This window comes from Electrona antarctica (genome assembly GCF_951216825.1).
Source record: "Electrona antarctica genome assembly, chromosome: 11".
NCBI lineage: Eukaryota > Metazoa > Chordata > Actinopteri > Myctophiformes > Myctophidae > Electrona > Electrona antarctica.
The window spans coordinates 30251623-30271812 of NC_136792.1; the positions used below are offsets into that span (position 1 = coordinate 30251623).

At 41.1% G+C, this 20190-nt stretch overlaps 1 protein-coding gene across 2 annotated transcripts in view; it reads right to left on the reverse strand.

Annotated features, from left to right (window-relative positions):
* wdfy1 (WD repeat and FYVE domain containing 1) overlaps nt 1–20190 on the reverse strand; it is a 38614-nt gene that overhangs the window by 17922 nt on the left and 502 nt on the right. The window contains exons 2-12 of one of the 2 annotated variants that reach the window (XM_079514616.1): nt 18333–18400; nt 17682–17755; nt 17463–17517; nt 16734–16884; nt 15225–15337; nt 13068–13194; nt 10673–10778; nt 8784–8885; nt 7676–7806; nt 5570–5678; nt 769–5080 (exon numbers count right to left, since the gene is read on the reverse strand). In XM_079514616.1, the coding sequence (XP_079370742.1) occupies nt 5021–5080; nt 5570–5678; nt 7676–7806; nt 8784–8885; nt 10673–10778; nt 13068–13194; nt 15225–15337; nt 16734–16884; nt 17463–17517; nt 17682–17755; nt 18333–18400 (1096 nt within the window). In that variant the 3' untranslated portion in view covers nt 769–5020. Of the gene's footprint in view, nt 1–768; nt 5081–5569; nt 5679–7675; nt 7807–8783; nt 8886–10672; nt 10779–13067; nt 13195–15224; nt 15338–16733; nt 16885–17462; nt 17518–17681; nt 17756–18332; nt 18401–20190 lie in introns of those variants that run through there. The other variant, XM_079514618.1, reaches the window with a different exon arrangement.

Sequence of the window (20190 nt, forward strand, 5' to 3'; positions counted from 1 at the left end):
TACGTCATGTTGTAGTATAGAGGGTATGCGCATGCTTAAAGTGAATGGCACATCGAGTGGCAAATCGAGTGGCAATGCAACATGCAACATGCAAAGTGAGTTTAACATTGTTTAATGTTGTTTAATGCAATCAGATAGGACTTTTCTGTTTGGATGCATGGGTTGTCAAGGCCAGAAAGTAGTTTTGCCACTCAGTAGGCATTCCTGCATAACTTCCGGGTTTGATGATGATGTCACGCGCATACCCTCTATTGTTTTGTAGTCAACAATCATCCGGAACTTCCTTTTCCCTCAAACCGATTTTTCTCAATAAAAGATGCAGGCTTACGTGATCTTTTATTGTTATTCTTCCGGTTTGAGGGACAGTGGCGTGCACAGAAATTTAGAGTGGCAGGTGCTCAAGTGAAAAAAAAATAGGGCACCTTGTGCAGCGTGTGAAACCGGCCGGTTGCCTTAATAGTGTGAGATTTATAGATTTTGGGGCCTAAATAATATATTAGAAGCTTTTCATCAAGAATTGATCAATGTCACCATGGTCCACATACTGTACACTGTACAAACAAAACACCCCCTAGTGCCCATCTGTGCATCCCACTGTTGAGGGAAAAGGAAGTTCCGATTGATTGTTCCTGCCTGTTGACTACAAAACAATACTACAACATGACGTAGTTATATCATCTGCTCCAGACCGGTTCACACAGAGACCAGGCTTTCCTCCGAGGTGGAAAGCCTGGTGAAGCGAGGTTACCGAGTAAAGCATACAGTCTGTGCAAGAGGTCATAATATATTTTATTAAGCATCAGTTCTTTCCTCTCTGTGATCAGCACGTTCACAGAAAGACAAAAGTCAGTCAACCAAAAGGTCTCTTTAAAAAAAGAAATTGAGATATACAATTACAGCAACAAATTGGAACAGCAACTTTGTTTAACAAGCAGTTAGAAGAAAACAAAATTATTAAAATAAAGTTACAGATTTACAGGTCTGTGCCTCAGTTTGAAAAAAAGAGGCTTTGAATTAGCAAAAATCTGAAAGTGTGCCTGGGCCTCTAGTTCAAATGAGGCCAATCAATCCCATTGAACTGATGTAGACACAAACACAGGGCTCTTAACTTGGCAAAAAACCCAATAACATTTACAAAACAATGACGGAACAATAATTAAATACTTTTTCATTACTACATATCAAAAAGAAAACCAAAGCAATGAACCCAAATTACAAGCCCTGCCCCACTCAGTCACACCTGTCATCATCTATACTAGACTAGTGAGCTAAGCTCAAACATAGTAAAATCCTAATATAATTCTTCCATTTGCAACTCTGAGTCAAATTAAAGCCCAGGATGATACAGTGAAATCTGCCACATGCAGGAGGGAAGGAAAATTAATGAACCCAAGAATTCCAGGTCTTGTCAACCAATACAGAAAGGTTGGGGTTTGAATCCTGATTGTACTGTAGCAATGCATCTTCAATAACCCTGTAAGTCCCTGGTGACTATGTGTGTCTTTAGACCAGCGATGCCCTTCCTGGACCACTTGAGTATACTAGTATGATAAAAGTGTTGGCAGCCCAGCCATCTGATGGGTCAGAACTCAGAAGAAGCCACATGCATTTTCATTCACATGTTTATTTAATGATCAGTCAATGGATTGTGTTCCAGCTTGCTTGGATCAATGGAACGTATGAAAACACATTTCTTTCAAGGTTTTAAAGAAGAAATACTAAAAGGTGTTTTTTAATATTATGTATATATAATGTTTTGCCGATTATTTGGGGGCCCACTTGCAATACCCTCGCAGCCCACTAGTGGTCACAGGCATTTTCAATGGACTAATGACATTGGTGTGGAACAACAGTAGCAGTATGAGAAACACCATGAATGTAGAGTAATGTTACACTGTCACATTTTGGAACATTATTATGACAATCACGGTGCAATGGACCAGGATGGGACATGCATGAATATAATTATGACATGGATATATGTGACATGCCTGGTGGTGGGAATGAATACTATGTGATGGACACAGACAAGTAAATAATGAAGCAACATAGCTACAAATATAAATACACACACTACATGAAACCTGGAATGTGACGACATTTCTAAATCAGGAATCGCAAACGGTATAATGCTTATTCCTTCTCCGCTCCTACATACAATAAGGCAAGCGCTAGTCTGCACTCTAAAGTATATTAGCCAATGTAATGTAAGGACACTACACTACATAGGTCAAATACAGCAAATCTCTCTCACAAAGGAACATGGAATTTACAAATACATACACATATTGTGCAATTCAGTGCAGTGGCGAAAACGTTAACCATGGGACAGTTGTGCAGTGAAAATGTATAGGCCTAAACGGGAAACAAGGAAAAGAAAGAATAAAATCCACCAAGACATGCAGATTTAATTCAAGTAAATGAAGAGTGACTGAGGTAACAGCCATGAGCAAATTGTAGAAAGGTGTCTTTAAGGCTTAAGTGGAAACACATGGAGCAGCCAATTCACCCTTTTCAGCTGGGACCACGAAACACCAATAAATGCTACATACCATTCGTACCAGTTCTGTACCTAAGTGCCTTTGTTTAACATGTGCCCAAGCCCAATTTTGCACCACAAAATGAAAGCCACAGTGCTTGGAAATGCCACCACCTCCTCCAATTCCGTTCACCAAAGAAGTTCCTTGTTTACAGTAACGGTAATCAAATTCTATTTTTCATATTGTGAATAAGTAAAGCTTTGGGAATGTGATAAACTATTTATCACCCAGAATGTGTCATTGTCCTTGCCATTGTCATGCCTGGATGATAATACTGTGTATAATTGTATATACACATTTTTGTATGGCATGGCTTGGCTTTGCATCAAAGACCTGTTTTGGTGCTATCCCTTTTGGTGTGTTTGACTGTACTTTGTTGCCGTTTTTACATTTCTGTCTAATAAACTATTAAATCAATCAATCAATCAATCAAAGCTAATCTTGCAAACCGCTGGACCAATCAGTGCCAAATGTCTTGTGCATACTGCCAAATAGGCCCCAGAAGTACCTCCACCGATTTATTTTCGCATGTTATATACTTTTTTGATGGAAGAGCTCAACTCTTCCAGTTTTAGTAAATGGGGCACGAATTGGGCTGCTACCTCGCCCACATTTTGGGATCAAATGTCATAGACATGTCATGACATCATAGATGACTGACATCATCTATGATGATGACACATAGCTCCCTTACGGAGCTATGTGTGTGGCTGGGTGGGTGGGTGAGTGCGTCTGAGCACGAAAACAGCATGGTTGTTTTTCACCACCTGTGCGCACAACCTAACACACACACAAACACACACGCACATATTAACTGTATATTTATATATGGTGATTTCGGGTGTGCCAGTACAGTACAGTGACAGTACAGTACATTAGAGGGTACAGTAGAGGGACCCCCACATGGTAACTCTGTCATTTCTCAACAGTTTCGTACGTGGGGCGGCTCACCGGAATCGGGCCGGCACCCTGGGTGCGTTCCTGTGGGTCTGGAACTAATATATCTACAACAGTGGTTCTCACACAGCGGGGTCCACCGTTCCAAATGGACCCTTACAGGTCTGCATAAGAGTGTAAGGGTTCATTTAGCCTCGGTACTCAGGCTTTTATTTTCGTTCGCGTTCGGCTCAAAAAATGAAAGCCTGGGGGAACGAGAGACATTTCCTGGTCTAGGACAAGGAAGCTTTCAGAAGGAAAGGAAATGGTCACGTGACTGGGCTGCGCCATGACACTTTCATGGATGCTTTCATGGGAGCCAAACTACACCCGGAAGTTCGGCAGAATGCACTGGAGTCAATGAGAGCCCAGTGACCAGCTCATAACAGACATAATTTCTGAACAATTGAGACCTCAGGGGCGCGCCCGCCCCTCTAGACCAGAAAGCAAGCTGGCTAGGCCAGGCTAGGGTTCATTTGGTTTAATTTGTACACTCGGAGTTATGAGGGTCCATGAAATTAACACCTTTAGACCCACTGGTCTACAACATCAGTGCTATGTCAAGTGGTATCAATGTAAGTGAAAGAACACTTACAGGAGCGCTTTCAGAGAATGATTTGTCTTTAGACATTTGAGATGAATGGAGTGCTGGTGGCCAATTGTTGCGTGCTGGTACAGTATGATTACCTTACCTCCCAGGCTCCCAACCACTCCCAACCACTGCTGGCAAGAGTGAACCCAAGTGATAAAAGCTGACCATGAAATAACTCCTGAGACAAAATGAGTGATTTAAGGCCAGCTAGTGAAAGAGACAAAGTGAGAGAAATAGTTAGAAAGACTTAAACAAACAAAACTGATCTCTGATCACTCAGACTTGAATGTCAGCACAATCACATACTGTATACTGTACTATACACATTATGCACATTTGTTGTAGGCATTAAGACTGAATAGTTTGCAGTTAGTGGGGTGTAGTTAGGCGTGTGAAGTTGCAGAGTCAATGACGAGCTTTGTGTTTACAAGACTAGAGGGTTGGCAATCGTGTGAAACCCCAATGTTACAGTGCAAAAAAACAACAACTGACCTTTGTCAAAGGAACTAAATCAGAACTATAGTACGTAAACAGTCCTCCTCCCATTGGAGGAATCATATGCACACTCAAATGCACGCACACGCGCACACACAGACACACACACACACACTCACTCAAACAAATTGTGCTTAGGATTCTGTCAAATGAAATACAGGAGTCGAAACTAGTCACACACTTTCATATAAGACTCCTGGGTCATCAGTATAGTGGATTTCGGGGGAAATGAAGTAAGTGAAATTTGTTGGTTGGACTAACTATTTAATTTAAGTGCCAAGCTATTTACACCCCAAACTCCCTCCCCCTCCCAACACACATACAGTACACACACTGCCTGGACATGGCTGATAGGAGGGGATATATGCATGGTGGGGTTTCCATGACAACTGCAGTCAGACAGCTGTCACCAGAGAGTTGGTGGAGAACGGGGATCCCAGAGGAGGGGCGAGGCCTCTCAGCGAGGCGAAAACCCTGTTGCTATGCTACAGCCAACCACCTGTGTCATATCCCAGATCTGTGGAGAGAAAAGGTCCAGTAAAGCTCCATAAATACTCTATCCATACGTGCCAGAAATAGCCATCCTAGAAAGTCACAACAACACGCTTTGAACTTGTAGGTCTGCCTTTTTTTGGAGTGTGACACAGTCGTTGGAGCCTAAATCGGGCTTAAGAAGAGTAATAAAACCTCAATATACCAATGAAGGAATGACATTTTAGGTTTCATGAAACTAGTGTTTAATCTTTAACAATTTAACCCGTCAGTCAATTGTCCCCTTTTCTTTCTTTTTCCAATTTCACTGACACTTTCATTTTGACAAATCTGCATGGTACCACAACTACGGTGGTTGTAGTGGATCTACCTGCTCTGCTATTGAAGAGCAGCTAGACCGGGTTCAAATCCCGGGTAGGATATAGCTGTGTAGGATATTTACAGATTTTACTCAATTTAATGTCTTGACGACAGACTTTTTCTGTAATTATGTGAAGTTAGTGGAACAGCTGACCTTAACGATGCGATCGCTACCACAGGTCACCATAAGGCCTCTGGATGGGTCCATGTCCATGTGAGCAACGTTGTGCTTCCCCTCGTGGAATGTAGCCAAGGGTGTTCGACTGCGCACACGCGCACACGCACACACACACACACACACACACACACACACACACACACACACACACACACACACAGGTATTTATTTAACCACTTTGCACTATATACCGAGTTGACAAGGGTCAATCAGGGCTCTATACTTGGCACCCTCCTTTCCATTGTAAGAACAGAGCCACCCGCAGGCTGCCATGATTCTCCATAGGATTGCATTGGGACTCGATTACCCAAAAGCCCTGAGAAGCGAACGTATCACAGTGCCAGCGGTATAGAGCTCCGAAGTCCTGACGTCACCGTCAGTAGCGGGCGCCAGTCCACAGGTCTGTGTACTTTTTATTTGCATTGAAATCCCCATAGGGGGATTTTAGATATCTTCATATAAGAACTGCGTTTGAAAAATAAACCAAACCAAATGTTTTATTGATATTTAATGTTTTGTGGTTAGTACGAGTCGAGTCACCGCCAGCTGAGCTTACGTCAATGAGGAATCTCAGGAACGCAATGTGTTGACAGCTGGGCGTGACGTACCTGTATATTAGCAGCGACATTGCTTTCATATGTAGTTTCAAGGCTATTGTGGCCACATTAATTCCATTTTCTCCAGAAACTGGCTGTATCAAATATGAATGGACATCATTAACGACGCACAGCCACCCCCCTGACAGAAAGGCCGGGATGATCATTTTCAAACACAGTTCTTATATGAAGCGACCTAGGGGATTTCAATGCAAATAAAAAAATACATGAACCTGTGTACTGGCACCCTCTACTGAAAGTGATGTTTGGTTTTCGTTTTGTCTTGTTTCTTGGGGGATATCTGCATTTTATTTCGTTGTTTCTTTCATTGATCATCTGTCCTCAGTTTTGTCAATGATATAATATTGATATATAATAATATATATAATATATATATAATATATATATTAGTGGTGGGCATAGATTAACTTTTTTTAATCGCGATAAATCTCACTGCAATCCTGGAGTTAATCGCGATTAAAATGGCTCATTTGAAGTCTGCCAAAGGCATTCAAAATATGTGTGCGCTACCTAAATAATGATAAATATTTCATATTGTGAGCTTGTGGAACTGTTCACAGTGTTGCCAAGTCTAGTCATTATAAGCTACTTTGGACTTGTTTATCTGTAAAGTTTCTTTAAAATATTGGTGGTCCTTGAGATGAAAATGTTTGAGAACCACTGTTCTAAAACAACATTGGACAATGATGTTTGACAGTCAACACTATAGTTGCTAATTTTAAACTTAATTTCTGACTTTTTCGGATTTTCTGACTTGATCTGGCCTGTTAACATTTTCATAGACCTGGTTGCTTGTTTCTCTCTCAGTCATGAAATGTGGCAACCGTCAAAGCTAGTCCTAGTTTGTTTTGGTTGTGATGCATGGATGATGGCATCATGATGTTACCGCACAGAACACACAGACTACCGCAGAGGCGCGGACCCCCACGCAGACTATCGCGGACCCCCAAGCAGACTATCCGCGTCGACCTCCGCGGGGGTCCACGCCGACCTCCTCGGGGGCGCGGTAGTCTGTGTGGGGGTCCGCAGATAAGGGGGGTCCCCGCAGAGGAGTCTAGTCCATTTATTTTTAGAAAAGGGTCCTTTGGTTCCATTTGAAGCAGGCTAAGGCTACACTCGCAGTTACAGAGACCCAGCTCCCAGACCCAACTTTGAGAATAGATTAACGGCGATATTTGTTTTATCGCGCGATAAGAGTCTCGCGTTAACGCAGCACGTTAACGCCGATAACGGCCCAGCATTAATATATATATATATATATATATATATATATATATATATATATATCTACATGTCACATTGCGACGAGTTGTGAGATTGTAGTTTTGCTATTGTCACCAAATGTCCACCTACTTTGGCTGAATGTTCGCCCATTACGACATACCGAGAATAAGGATGGCAGGGTTGAAGTGGTTAATAAACTGTATAACAGTGAGGCAGTTGAACTGAGAATCCAGGTACTTACTCCTCTTCTTTGATGGTGTCAAAACAGGCGTCACACACTCGCACCTGGAACTCAAAGCCCATGATGGGGTAGGTGGAGCGTTTGGAGCTACACTTCCCACACACCGCGTTGCCACACTTCCTGCAGTGGTGCTGCAGACAGGAAATACAACTGGAAATGAGTCTGGGCTGACCGCTTACACACACACATACATACATAGAGATACATTGGATCTGACTTTCCTCAAAGGTAAATTGTATGGTTTGTGTAGTTGCGAACGCAGTGATTGCGAACGCAGTGATTGCGAACGCAGTGATTGCGAACGCAGTGAGCATTTACTATGAGACCCAGCAGATCATGTCTGTCTGTCTGTCTGTCTGTGTGTGTGTCTGTCACGCTGTAACAACACCCGCCCACCACCAGAGGGCGCAGCTGTATCACACACACACACACACACACACACACACACACACACACACACACACACACACACACACACACACACACACACACACACACACACACACACACACACACACACACACACACACACACACACACACACACACACACACACACACACACACACACACACACACACACACACACACACACACACACACACACACACAAACTTAACTTAAAAAAAAACTTAACTTAAAAAACCTTAAAAAGTACGTAATTTATTCTAATTGTTGTTATTGCAATTGCGTTCGCTTCCCGCGTTTGCGCGTCTTACTTGTATGAATACTTTAGTTTGAGGTTTCTTTTTTTATGATATTTTTTGGGCTTTTTCTGCCTTTATTGTTACAGTAGGTTGAAAGTAGACTGACTGGAAATGGGGAGAGAGATAGGAAGAAGACACGCAGCAAAGGCCGTCGGGATCGGGAGTCGAGCCCGCGGCACGCCGGCAGGCTGGCTCGGCAGCCTAGGTGCCCGGACGGTTGAGCTAACCGAGCTTAGTTTGATGTTTTTTGCTAATAAAATTAAATAAAAAAAATCCATGAATGCACGACCAATGTGGTACCTGTACTGAGATGACCCAAGATCGGATTATTTTTTCTTTAGCTCTAAACTGTGATCTTGTGAAGGGTCAAGGCCAGGGTGTGAGGAGATGAAGGTCTCCTACCTGTCTGAGACCCATGGTCTTCGAGTCCCACATCTGTTTGATGTTCCAGAAGAACGGCTGCTCACATTTCTGACACGAGTCGCTCTCTATCCACTGCGGAGCCTACAGTAGATGAGACAGGAGTCCACAGGTTCATACTTCTGTTACACAGGAACATCTTTATAGCAGATACTAGAACATACTGTACATTAACAGCAAGTCAATGTGTTAACACTGTTAGTTTAGCTAAATGGGACTTAGTTTGAGGAAATACAATGAATAAACACTTTTATTAGCCTTTTTTCTGCATTCTAATTTATTTATTTTTGGTATTCAAATGTCTTTTACTTTATACTGCGTTTCTTTTGCACTCAATTTTTTGGGCCTTTCTGCCTTTATTGATACAATAAAGAGAAAGAAAGACAGTGAGAGAGATGGGGAGTGACAGAGCAAAGGCTGTTGACCTCGGGACTCGAACCCGGGACTTGCTGTCAGGCTGCATTAGAGCCTATATTGTGGTATGTGCCTTAACGTCGTTGCTGTCAGGCTGCATTAGAGCCTATATTGTGGTATGTGCCTTAACGGTGAGGCCCTTTTGCACTCTCTTAATGCTCTTACTCATGTTTTGTGCAAAACACTTGTTGTTGAAATGTGCCATTAGGCCTGCTGCCTGCAACTAGCCATTATTTTCTTAGTGATTACTCAATTGATTCCTTTTCCGAATCCAATTAATTGTAGAATCTTGAATAATAATTGTAGTGCTTTTTAATAATCAACTCAATCGACAAAAGAAAAGTAAATTAATTTTGATTTACTGTTACACGCCTATGTGTTACACAAACAAACTTTCTTTCCTTATTGTGTGCTATGCTATACACTTAAATGGAATGTTGGCTGATATCAATCCTATTGTCAAGAAAGTTCATATAGCCTAGTCTCAGTAGTCGGTGTACAGAAATGTTCTCCTTACAACAGCAGAGGGCGGTACTGTGTCGTTACTGCACAGTATCCATGGAAACAGGCTGTTTAATCTTTACACTGGTTACCCCAACTGCTCACTGGGCTGCTGATTTATCTTTCCCTGATTTGCATAAATAATCACAATAAATGCTACCTAAATGAGATCATGGTCGTATTATGGAAAAGACATACAGAAGATTCTGTTCATGTTAACCAGTTACAGTACACCATGGCGTCCCAATTCTGGGCACATATAATATATTTTCATATTCAAAATGTAAATAAAAAGGAGCTTGTAGAACAGCTTCTTTTGCTATTCATCATATTAAGTGCACGGGTTCCCTAAGCCTGGTCCAAAAAGATAAATATTTGGTCTCCCTGGGACTCAAAATAGTGAAAATGGTCGATCTACAAGCTCATAACGCATTGAGAGCTTGTAGTATTTTTTCTTTTCTTTTTATGTAAAAAGAACCACCGCTCATCCGCTGAAAAAACTTAAGTGAGGTGCTGGAGCCACAAAGGGAACATGAGAAAAATAAAGGGAAGCTCAACACACTCAGATCATTCTGCACACAATCAAGCCTGAAGAAGGTCAGTAGACCGAAAGCTTGCTAAATAAATACATTGATTGTGCGCAGATCTGAGTGTGCGGAGCTTCCCTTTATTTTTATGAAAAATATTAGAATGTATTTATTCATGAAAAAGTGTGATTTCTTTTTGCTGAGAGATTTTTTTTTAAACTTTTGAAAATCCTTTGAAATAATAAACATTTAGTAAACGAAAAAAAAAGGATATATACTCACGAGTCACGACCCATAGAAATGGGTCCGTGACCCAAATATGGGTCCCGACCCACTGTTTGAGAACCACTGAAGTACAGTATATAGGGCCAGTATATTAAGTGGTTATTGTATTCCATCCTATGGGACCCAGTGTGTGATGAATTATACCTCCTCTCTGGTCGTGTCCATGTTCCACACTGTGACGCCTCCGTCTGCGGAGCACGACATCAGCTGCCTGGTCAACTGGAGGTAGCGCACCGCCTGCACACGCTCACTGCACAGTACACAGAGGGACACGCAGAGGGGGAAGATGAGAATGGGGGTAGAAAGCTAAGAGGAGGAAGGAAGGACAGGTCATTTCCTAGGACCCGGTAGACCATGAGGTAAATACCTGCTCCTTATGGGTTGGGAAGTGTCTGAGAACCACCTGCAGCTTGTCACACAACTCTCGTTTTCAAAACAACAACAGTGCAACAGGATCTATGCTGGCTTGGACAGACATGCCTCGGTGTGCATGGCTTGATAGCTCTTACAGCAGCGCTGCAGGGTAGTGAAATATGTATGAAGATTAAAGAGAGAAGATACAGTCTGCCTCTAGGGACGGCTGTTACTGGCTCTACTGAGACCTGCCACTGAGATGGGAGGCAGGGAGAGACAATTAGTTATCTGATAGAAGAGAAAAAAATGCCTCAATCTTTTACTTGTATCACGTATTAATGAGAACAATATGGAAGAGAGAACATCAGCTTCACTCCCTTTCTCTCTCTCTCCCTCTCTCTCAGCACTGCAGCCACCCCATTGAGCTTGCTGTAGCTAGTGATACTATCCAATCCGATTTATATTATATAGAGCTGGGACTCGATTACAAATTTTAATCTAATTAATTAGAAGCTTTGTGATTAATTAATCTCGATTAATCGCATTTTAATCGCATATCAATATTCAACCCGAGAACAGTGATAAACCTTTTTTTTCAAATGTTTTTTGGTATCCCAGTGAATCAATGAATAGTGACTACAGGATACCACTAATTTTCAAATTTTTACTGTCATTAATATACCTTAGAGCTGTTAATAATAATAAATAATAAAAAAGTCACCCCATTCTGTGTTGCCTAGAACTGGAGGTCTGAAAAAAAATCAGTGACAGTAACAAGTACATCTCAGTGACATCACAAAGCTGTACTTCATATTGTTACTGTTTTTTGTAAGACCTCCAGTTCTAGGCAACACAAAATGAGGTGACTTTTTATTATTTCCAGTTTTCCACAAAACTCCATAGAAAAATGTTGAAAATGAGTGGTATTCCCCTTTAAGCAATACAACTTTTTTTTCAACAGATAAACAAGTGCAGCAAGTGCCTATATAAAGTGTCTATGAATACTCAAATGTGCTTTGCATGGTGGGGCATTATTAGGGGGGAAACACTTAGACAAAGGAATAAAATAAAAAACGGTGGAATGAACTAGCTGGGGAGTGCATTTCACATGGGGTTGGGGCAGGCCATTGTCTGACCACGGACTTTCACACTTGCTGCTTCAGTATGTTTCGCATCGAGGACAGCTTGACAGCTTCGTGCTGTGGTGAAATCTCCGCGAGCCTCTGCAAGCCTCTACTCAGTGCGAGACATGCTAAGCTGAAGCAGCTAGCATGGAGCTAACATTGGCTTATGGATCCTTTCCCTCTGACATTGCACACAACCATGCTGCTATCCACGCGTCCATCTGATAGCTTTTAAATCTAAATGCCCCATCCACGGAGCAAAAGCGATATAAGCGGCTTCATTCGATTCGTTTCTCGTTTGGGTGGTGTTGTTGTCTGACGGAGCTGTAGTATAGAGTGGACTGCTGCTGCTGGGGGGGGGGGGGGGGGGGGGGGCTGCTCCTCCCCCTGCAAGCAGTGCAAGGCATGCAGAGCCTATTCAGTACTAGAAATGCGCCCAGTGAGAAACGTTCCGCCGTGGAAAAAAAAGGTGCGATTAAATGCGTTAATTTTTTTAACTCGTTAATTTTTCTGTAGTTAATTAATCTCAATTAACGCGTTAAAGTCCCGGCCCTAATATTATATTATGCCTTTGTAACGTAAACACAAACTCTCTCTTGCCCTTGCCTCCATTTTAGTCTCTAGCTTGACAATTGGACTACTTACTGTATACATTGTGCTTTAATATTTTGGTGTCAGCGTGTTAGCAGTTGGCACAGGAAATAAAATGTATAGAGGGCACAGCTTAAAGCGAATGGCACATCGAGTGGCAAAGCAACAGGCAAAGTGATTTTAACATTGTTTAATGTTGTTTAATGCAATCAGATAGGACTTTTCTGTTTGGAATGCATGGGCTGTCAAGGCCAGAAAGTATTTTGTTGCCACTCAGTAGTCGTTCCTGCATAACTTCCGGGTTTGATGATGATGTCACGCGCATACCCTCTATTGTAAATTGTCTGAATAATCCCGTAAACCGGGATGGGCTGTGAAAGGCAGCCAGACACGAAAATCAAATCATTCCTTCATTCACAGGCATAGGAACACAGACACACCCGTTCCCCCACAACACCTCAGGTACTTACTGATGTCCCTGTAGCAGCAGAGTCCTTCCCTTGCGGCCTCCGATGTCCCACATGATGACACTGTGGTCGGCTGCCCCTGAGAACAGCAGCCTCTGGACTGGGTCCCACCACAGCGCCCCTATGCTACCTTGGGGTATGTAAAAGGTGTGGAGATGACAGAGACGGGGTAAGACAGAAGGGAAAGGGCACAGTCACAGACGGAGGGGGAATTCTTACCATTTGTTTCATGTGTGAGATGCATTAAAGATGCATTGTGAGAAGTGGTGGACAAAGTAAATAGTCAATATTTAAGTATAAATTACATTTCAGCATTCCTGTATTGACATTTTGAACATGTCCCCAAAATGTTCAAAACATAAATAAATACAAATAAAAATAACTTTTTTTTTCATTTTCAGAAGAGCTTGTAGATTGGCTATTTTCACTATATTTGAAATAGGGCTTATGTATTTCATTCACAATATATATTTCCATTTAAAATAAAATAGAGTGAAAGTCCTCAGCTTGCAAAAAACAAACCAAATATTAGTTACTGACCAGTGACCACCACTGATTTTGAGCTGCAATAGGACACTTGTAGCAGAAGACTGCTGCATTTCTGCCTGCTGGCTCCATCCGGTGCCTCGTGGAGGCACTACAGCCACCTTCAAATTGTTGCCAAATACAAGAATGGAGGTGACTGAGAATATTAGCTGGAGCTCAGCAATAAGACACAAACAGCTGCTGTCTTCTGCATATATCTGGCTGAAGGCCTACAACGCCTTCTGCCTAGTGCTTGTAACAGTCAAGCACTATGCCTCTTCTGTCATTCATAAAATAAAATAGAAAACAGGCAGATAATGACATTATGATACAATGCAGAGCACCGTCATATTGATTTGCAAAGCTCTGACCCCATGATTTTCCAGACAAATTAATAGCAAATAACCAATATTTTCCAGTCATGCACTAGCTGAAGTGAGAAAAAGAGCTTCCAAAAGGCTAAAATTGGTCATAATGTGGTAGGCACATAAAAGCAAAAGTATGTTTAATGTTGCCCACATAGAAAAAAAAGGTTAGTTGAAACAAACAGACTTCAGTTGCCGTCTACACCAGACACGTTTCTAGTAAAAAGCTCTTCCTCAGGCAGTCATGCCATCCACATGATTCTTAGCATAGGATTACGGACCATGTGCATGTGTCTTTGAAATTCATACTTCATTCATACTGTATGTCTTGCTAGCAGTTAACACAATGATCCTTTGGTGAAACCAGAAAAAACATAATTACAATACAAATGCACCAAGTAAGTAGCGATTAGTGAGAGACTGAAATGCACTGAGGCACAAAGTGAAAAAGGTCACGCATAGGAAATGCTTATCTTTATAGTCCATTTACCATCTGCTTCCCCATGGTAATGTGTGTGCATAACAGGGCTGCAACCAACTACTATCATAACTGATTCATCTATGCCATTAATGAAGACTATTAAATCGCAGTAAAGTAAGGTAATTAAGTATCAAATGGATGGAAAATGCTCATCACAAGAAATTATCTGAACATATTGTGGTTGTAAATAGGATATATTAGAATTTTATTTTACATGATACACAAAACTGATTATACAGTATTACTTACAAGTTACAATTAAAAATGTAACCCAATAAATAATTTAGTTATGCCGCTGGATTGACTGACGAAGTTCAACCCTAGTTCAGAAGCCATATTTAGCTACTGCTTGTTCATGTGGTCATATCAAGCATTCTCCATTTTGTTCACATAATTAAGTCCCGGGAGGAATCTGGGTCATTGATCATAATGGTGCAGTCATGTCTGCTTATCTGGCTTTATGATCAGCATACCGATTTGTGCATTTGTGTGTCGAGTCTAAGCGCACAACTCCCATGATCCATCTGTGCTCTGTGTGGCCGTGTGTGCATGCATTACTTGCCTATTATACTGTGTATCACGATTATTAGTCAGATTAATGAACAAGTTTACACTGTGACCTCACAGTTCTCTGACAAGGTCTTTATTGAAAATATTAGAATTGTAAAATAAAAGAATATCAGATAACTGCTTCTCTATTATTCGATTAGCCAACATGAGCAAGATTAAGTCAGTGAGAGGCCCTACATTTTGATGCATTTTCACTTAATTGCCCAGAGCTGTCATTACCTTCGTGGCCCTTCAGTGTCGTGATTGTAGAGTAGGTTTGTCTCTCTAGTTTCAGCAGGGTGATCTGTCCTGAGTAGTCCCCTATAAAGGCATGCTGTGTCTCATGGTCGTATCTGGGCGTTTAGTCAAGGCTCAAAGATTAAAAGCTCTTTGTCATAACGTTGACCGAGTGACACACACCTGCACGGAAACACACGTCAGACTTCAATTCAAGATGAAAGGAAGCGTTATTATGGTATCTATTCTGGAGATAAGCCATTTATACTGCGTTCATGATAACCGGAAAGTATACATGATTTGAACATGCACAGTGCATCATTATCCGACCTATATTTACCCTTCCACTTCTTGTTTATGCTTATTAACACTTATTTTGTCGGGGGAATTTTTCATAATAAAAAGGCACTAGAGATGATGAGGCAGATTGTACCCCGCCTTCCATTACCCCCCAAAACCGGGAGGCATAATCTTCCGTTCCTACCTCATGCTGTCACATCTAAAGTCTCTAGATGCTTGCTGAAGTCAGAAATGAAGACAGAACATTGCCGTTTTGGTCAAAACCATGGAGAGCGCCGTAGATTTAGAGTAAAGAGTAGGGATGGAGCTCGTTCATTTTTATTGATAACGATCACCTTATAGATCAGGCTTATCGAGCCTGGGTTCTTATCGAGCATTTTCTATTATTTTGTGGAAAGACAGGAGACAATACATTCTGAACAGAACCAGTATCTTTTACTAGGGCCTTCAAATACAGTACATTCCTAACAGGCAATTGACCTTTTTACCAATAAAATAATATTAAAGAAACTGTTAAACTTAAAAGTGTTATTTTGTTTACCCTGGCAGTGCTGGTTGGCAGGTATCAATACACTTTTAGACTGACATGTTTGTGCCAGCATTGATGATTACATTTATTTCTTGATCGCCTCTTGCCATGATTGTTTGAACATGACCGTCATGGGCCGCTATGCTCGATAACAGGCTTGATAAGCCCAAAGCTTATTGATAACGGGTACTCAATAAGCTTGTTATCGGATTTTATCGGGTATCGAGCTCCATCCCTAGTAAAGAGACACTTTAGTCGGGCCGCAAACAAGGAAGGCAGTGCGTATGCGCGAAACCAGTCTAGGATCGCTGAAGAAGGAAAGGCAAAAATGTTTTTTTTTTTTTTAAATTACAGCGATCTCGTTTGATCATTTAAAAAGGACCTAAAGACGTGTATACACATCCAAGGCCCCCCACAGTCTGATTAGAAAAGACGTGTACCGGTATACACGTCCTTAGCATAATTAGTGTTAAGACTGGCTAGCCATACGTTTTGTAATTATAGAAAGAAATATTATGCCATAACAGTCAAATGTTCAAGCATGTACAAATGATGTATACTTCAGATCATTTTCAAATTCTTTTTTTACATAATTGGAAAAAATAGCTAATTTAACATTGAGGTGCCCAATCTTACAGCACACACACAGTCACACACAGTCACACACACACACAGAAGGATACTGTAGGCACGAAGCCCAGGCGGTGAAGTAGTGTCGTCCCAACATGCTGCCACTCTGTGTGCACATCCAACACACACTCTTATCGTGACCCGTGCTCACAACCCACTCACTCTCTAGAGTGAACACCATGTCCGATACACGGTTCTGATGAGCTGCAACACACACATGAACACAGACACAAACAAGTTGCATTCAATGTAGGCATCCAAATACATATCCACTGGATAAATAAAATCACATCAAATGAGGGTTCCCTGCTGGCAGCAAGTGATGAGCATGATGTAAGATACATTTTCCCATTCAGCAAATCCAACTGAGTCCTTGTGGATTTGCCTTTCTTCTCTCCTTTCTTGCCAAAAGAGCACTAGTGGAAACCAGATGGAGCGTTCCAACAGTGACATCTGGTTTTCTGCCTCTAAAAAACGGCAGGGTCTCCAGTTTCCCTACAGCTAAGATTGTTTTCCACTGACAAGAGCCTGAGTGGCTGTTGGTTTGATTTGAGAGAAAAGTGTCATTATAATCAACCAATAATGCCAGCGTGATGGGATGTGTAATCAAGGTATAATTTGAATGCAATGGTTTCCCAGCGCCATTGCTGGGCTTAGGTGATGAAGGTATTTGTGTAATCACAACTATAAAGGAAGCCAGAGAGTAAAGTGGAGGTTTTTTCACTAATGGTCTGATTAGATGTACTTTGTGCAAGTCAGAAGGCCCTCTGTTGAGATCTCACCTGGGTATGTCTTAACATGACTCATCTTGTTGAAATCTTCAGAGATGAGGAACTCCTGGAAGCCCAGAGGATTTTAGAAAATGAACACATGCAGAAAATAATGGTTTCGTCTTAAAACCAGAATTGGTCGTTTTGTTTTTAAACTGGGCCATTTGTGAAACACCAGTGGAGTTGACCCGGGTGTCAATATCATCATCTGTACGGCTCCGTTTCACTCACCACAATAGCGCCATTGTCCTGGCCGATGAAAATGCGCCTGCTGTCATGGTGGTAGGACATACAGGAGCATGGTGCTGAGGAGGGAGATGCAAAGTTAAAAATAAATGTGTTGTGACAAGAGATAGATAAACATAGAGAAGATGCCATGCCATTAGTGTATGTAGTTCATTCAAAAAACAATGGTGAAAAATCAACCTAATTTAAAAAATAAATTGACGCTTTATTGCTGCGTAATATTAGCATTTTGTGTGAATTAATCACATGGGGAAGTTCAGTTGTATATACATAAAATGATAAGGGGTACCAATATATCATGGATTCAATCATAAGCTTGGTTTAAGGTCAATTGTGCAGGCAAATATATTATTAACACAATATATATCTATATATATTAGGATTAATATCCTGCAATTAATTGACATCTGCGTCATCTCGTGTGATCAAACCAGTCTAGTTTTACAGTACTGTGTACATTTTTGTTATACTTCTCTCATGTTATCTGAGACCAGAATAGATCAACCAGACGGTCATGTCTGGCAAAATGCCGTCCTTGTGGATGAGAAGAAACGATCAACAACTGGTAGGACAGCAATCACATGCATATGCACTATGGACACACTTTCTATGTGCTCGTTTAGACATGCTACTTACACGACACTGTATGGTAGATGCTGGGCCAGTACTGGCCACTGTCTCGCTTCAGCCATACTCGGATTGTTCTGAAAAGAATAGCCAAAGTGTCACAGTCAAAGATTATCTTTTATGACAGTGGCATAATTGGTAGCTGTAGTGTGGACAGGAGACAGTACGTGATTTTTCTTTTTTTAATATCCAATGGATTACTGGAGTTTGATTTTATAATCATGTTGTTGTGACTGTTGTCTATTATTGTTTTGGTCTAGTAGCAAGTAGCAACTGCAATCTCTCTCTACTGTTTACGCACCTGGCTACTGTGAACACAGTTACTGGTTTGGTTATGCCTACCAACGGCCATTAACGGTCATGTTTTCTTCCCCTATTTACCTCCTCTATGATGATTTCCTGTTTTTGGCTATATAGAAGTGTATATTTGTACATCTCTAAATATTATGATGGATTGAACATGGTGGATCCTAAACAAGTGTAATGCTTTATGGTCGTCCACAGTTACCAGTTTTGTATTGACTTGTGCTTGAAATGTACTATAATTCTCCAATCTGTTAATACTTATAATAATAACTTATAATAATCAATCAATCAATCAATCAAGGTAGCAATTAACATAACCCTACTACAATCCGTTTCCTGTTCTGTCCCTAACACATTGATCGCTGACTGTGTTCTGGAAATTGCGCATAAGGATAAGGGGTTGGGAAGATTTATTAACTACAGCAATGTGCAGAATAATGACATAATGGAAAATAAATTTGCCTCTAACAAATGCCTAACAAAAACTATATAAGAACTTGGGGACCGAATAGAACATCAGACACCACTTTTTCCATTTGAACCCATCAAGTTCACCCTGGCCACCCTGTTTTTTAGTCTACTAGCTGACTGAGAGGTAGCTCTGGTCCATAGCTCTAATGCGTTGCGCATTAGAGCTATGGACTAACTGAGAGGGATAATGGTTAAAGACAACAGGAAATATAATAGCAAGGAACCCTTCATGCTGGCAGTATGTACATTCAAACTCTTTGAATGAATCGCCACAATAAGGAATCAAGGATGTTGACACTACCTCATGCATGAATCTTTAAATGTAATAAATGTGTTAATAAATGTTTACTGAATTAAAATAAGATTTGAGTTCAGCAGCACTGCCACAACCCTCATTTGACTGACAACTTCCAGGTAAGGTCCCTGTCCCCAAATGTGTATTTTAAAACCTAAACTAAAGTGGAGGCAATAGTCATGTGGTACAGTAGTTCATGAACAAAGGTCCAGTGTTCTCTACTTCTCTTGTTATAGTTTTCTGTCTATGGCTATCGTGACAGAACAGCAGAACAGTCTCATGGGACCTGAAAGTGAGAATGTTTCACGTGTTCAGCACTTCTCCACATACCGGTAGATCAACGTAAGTTGGAGCTCAGAATGAAATATTGTAATCATATTATTCTGTCGACGTTTTTTAAGTCAGGAATCAGAATATTGTGTCTGAAACAATCTAATAACAATGTATTGACGCTTTCACAGCTGGGAGTGGGAGCCTAGCCACTTTCGAGACCCTTGTTTACCTTTTCTGTATTTGGGACCCTCTTGTAAACAAGTGTAATGCTTAATTGGGTCGTCCACTCACAGTTAACAGCCTTTGTATTGAGTTTGTGCTTGAAATGTACTGTAATTCTGCAAACTGTTAATACATATTTCAATCAAAAATCAATCAATCAATGCTTTCAGCACCAAGACTGAGAAATGTAACGCATTTAGGGAGACATCGTTGATTGATATATCATCATCATGATGTGACAGTTGGATCCACCATGGATCCAAATAACTACAGGTCCAAATTAATTGATCATTAATCATT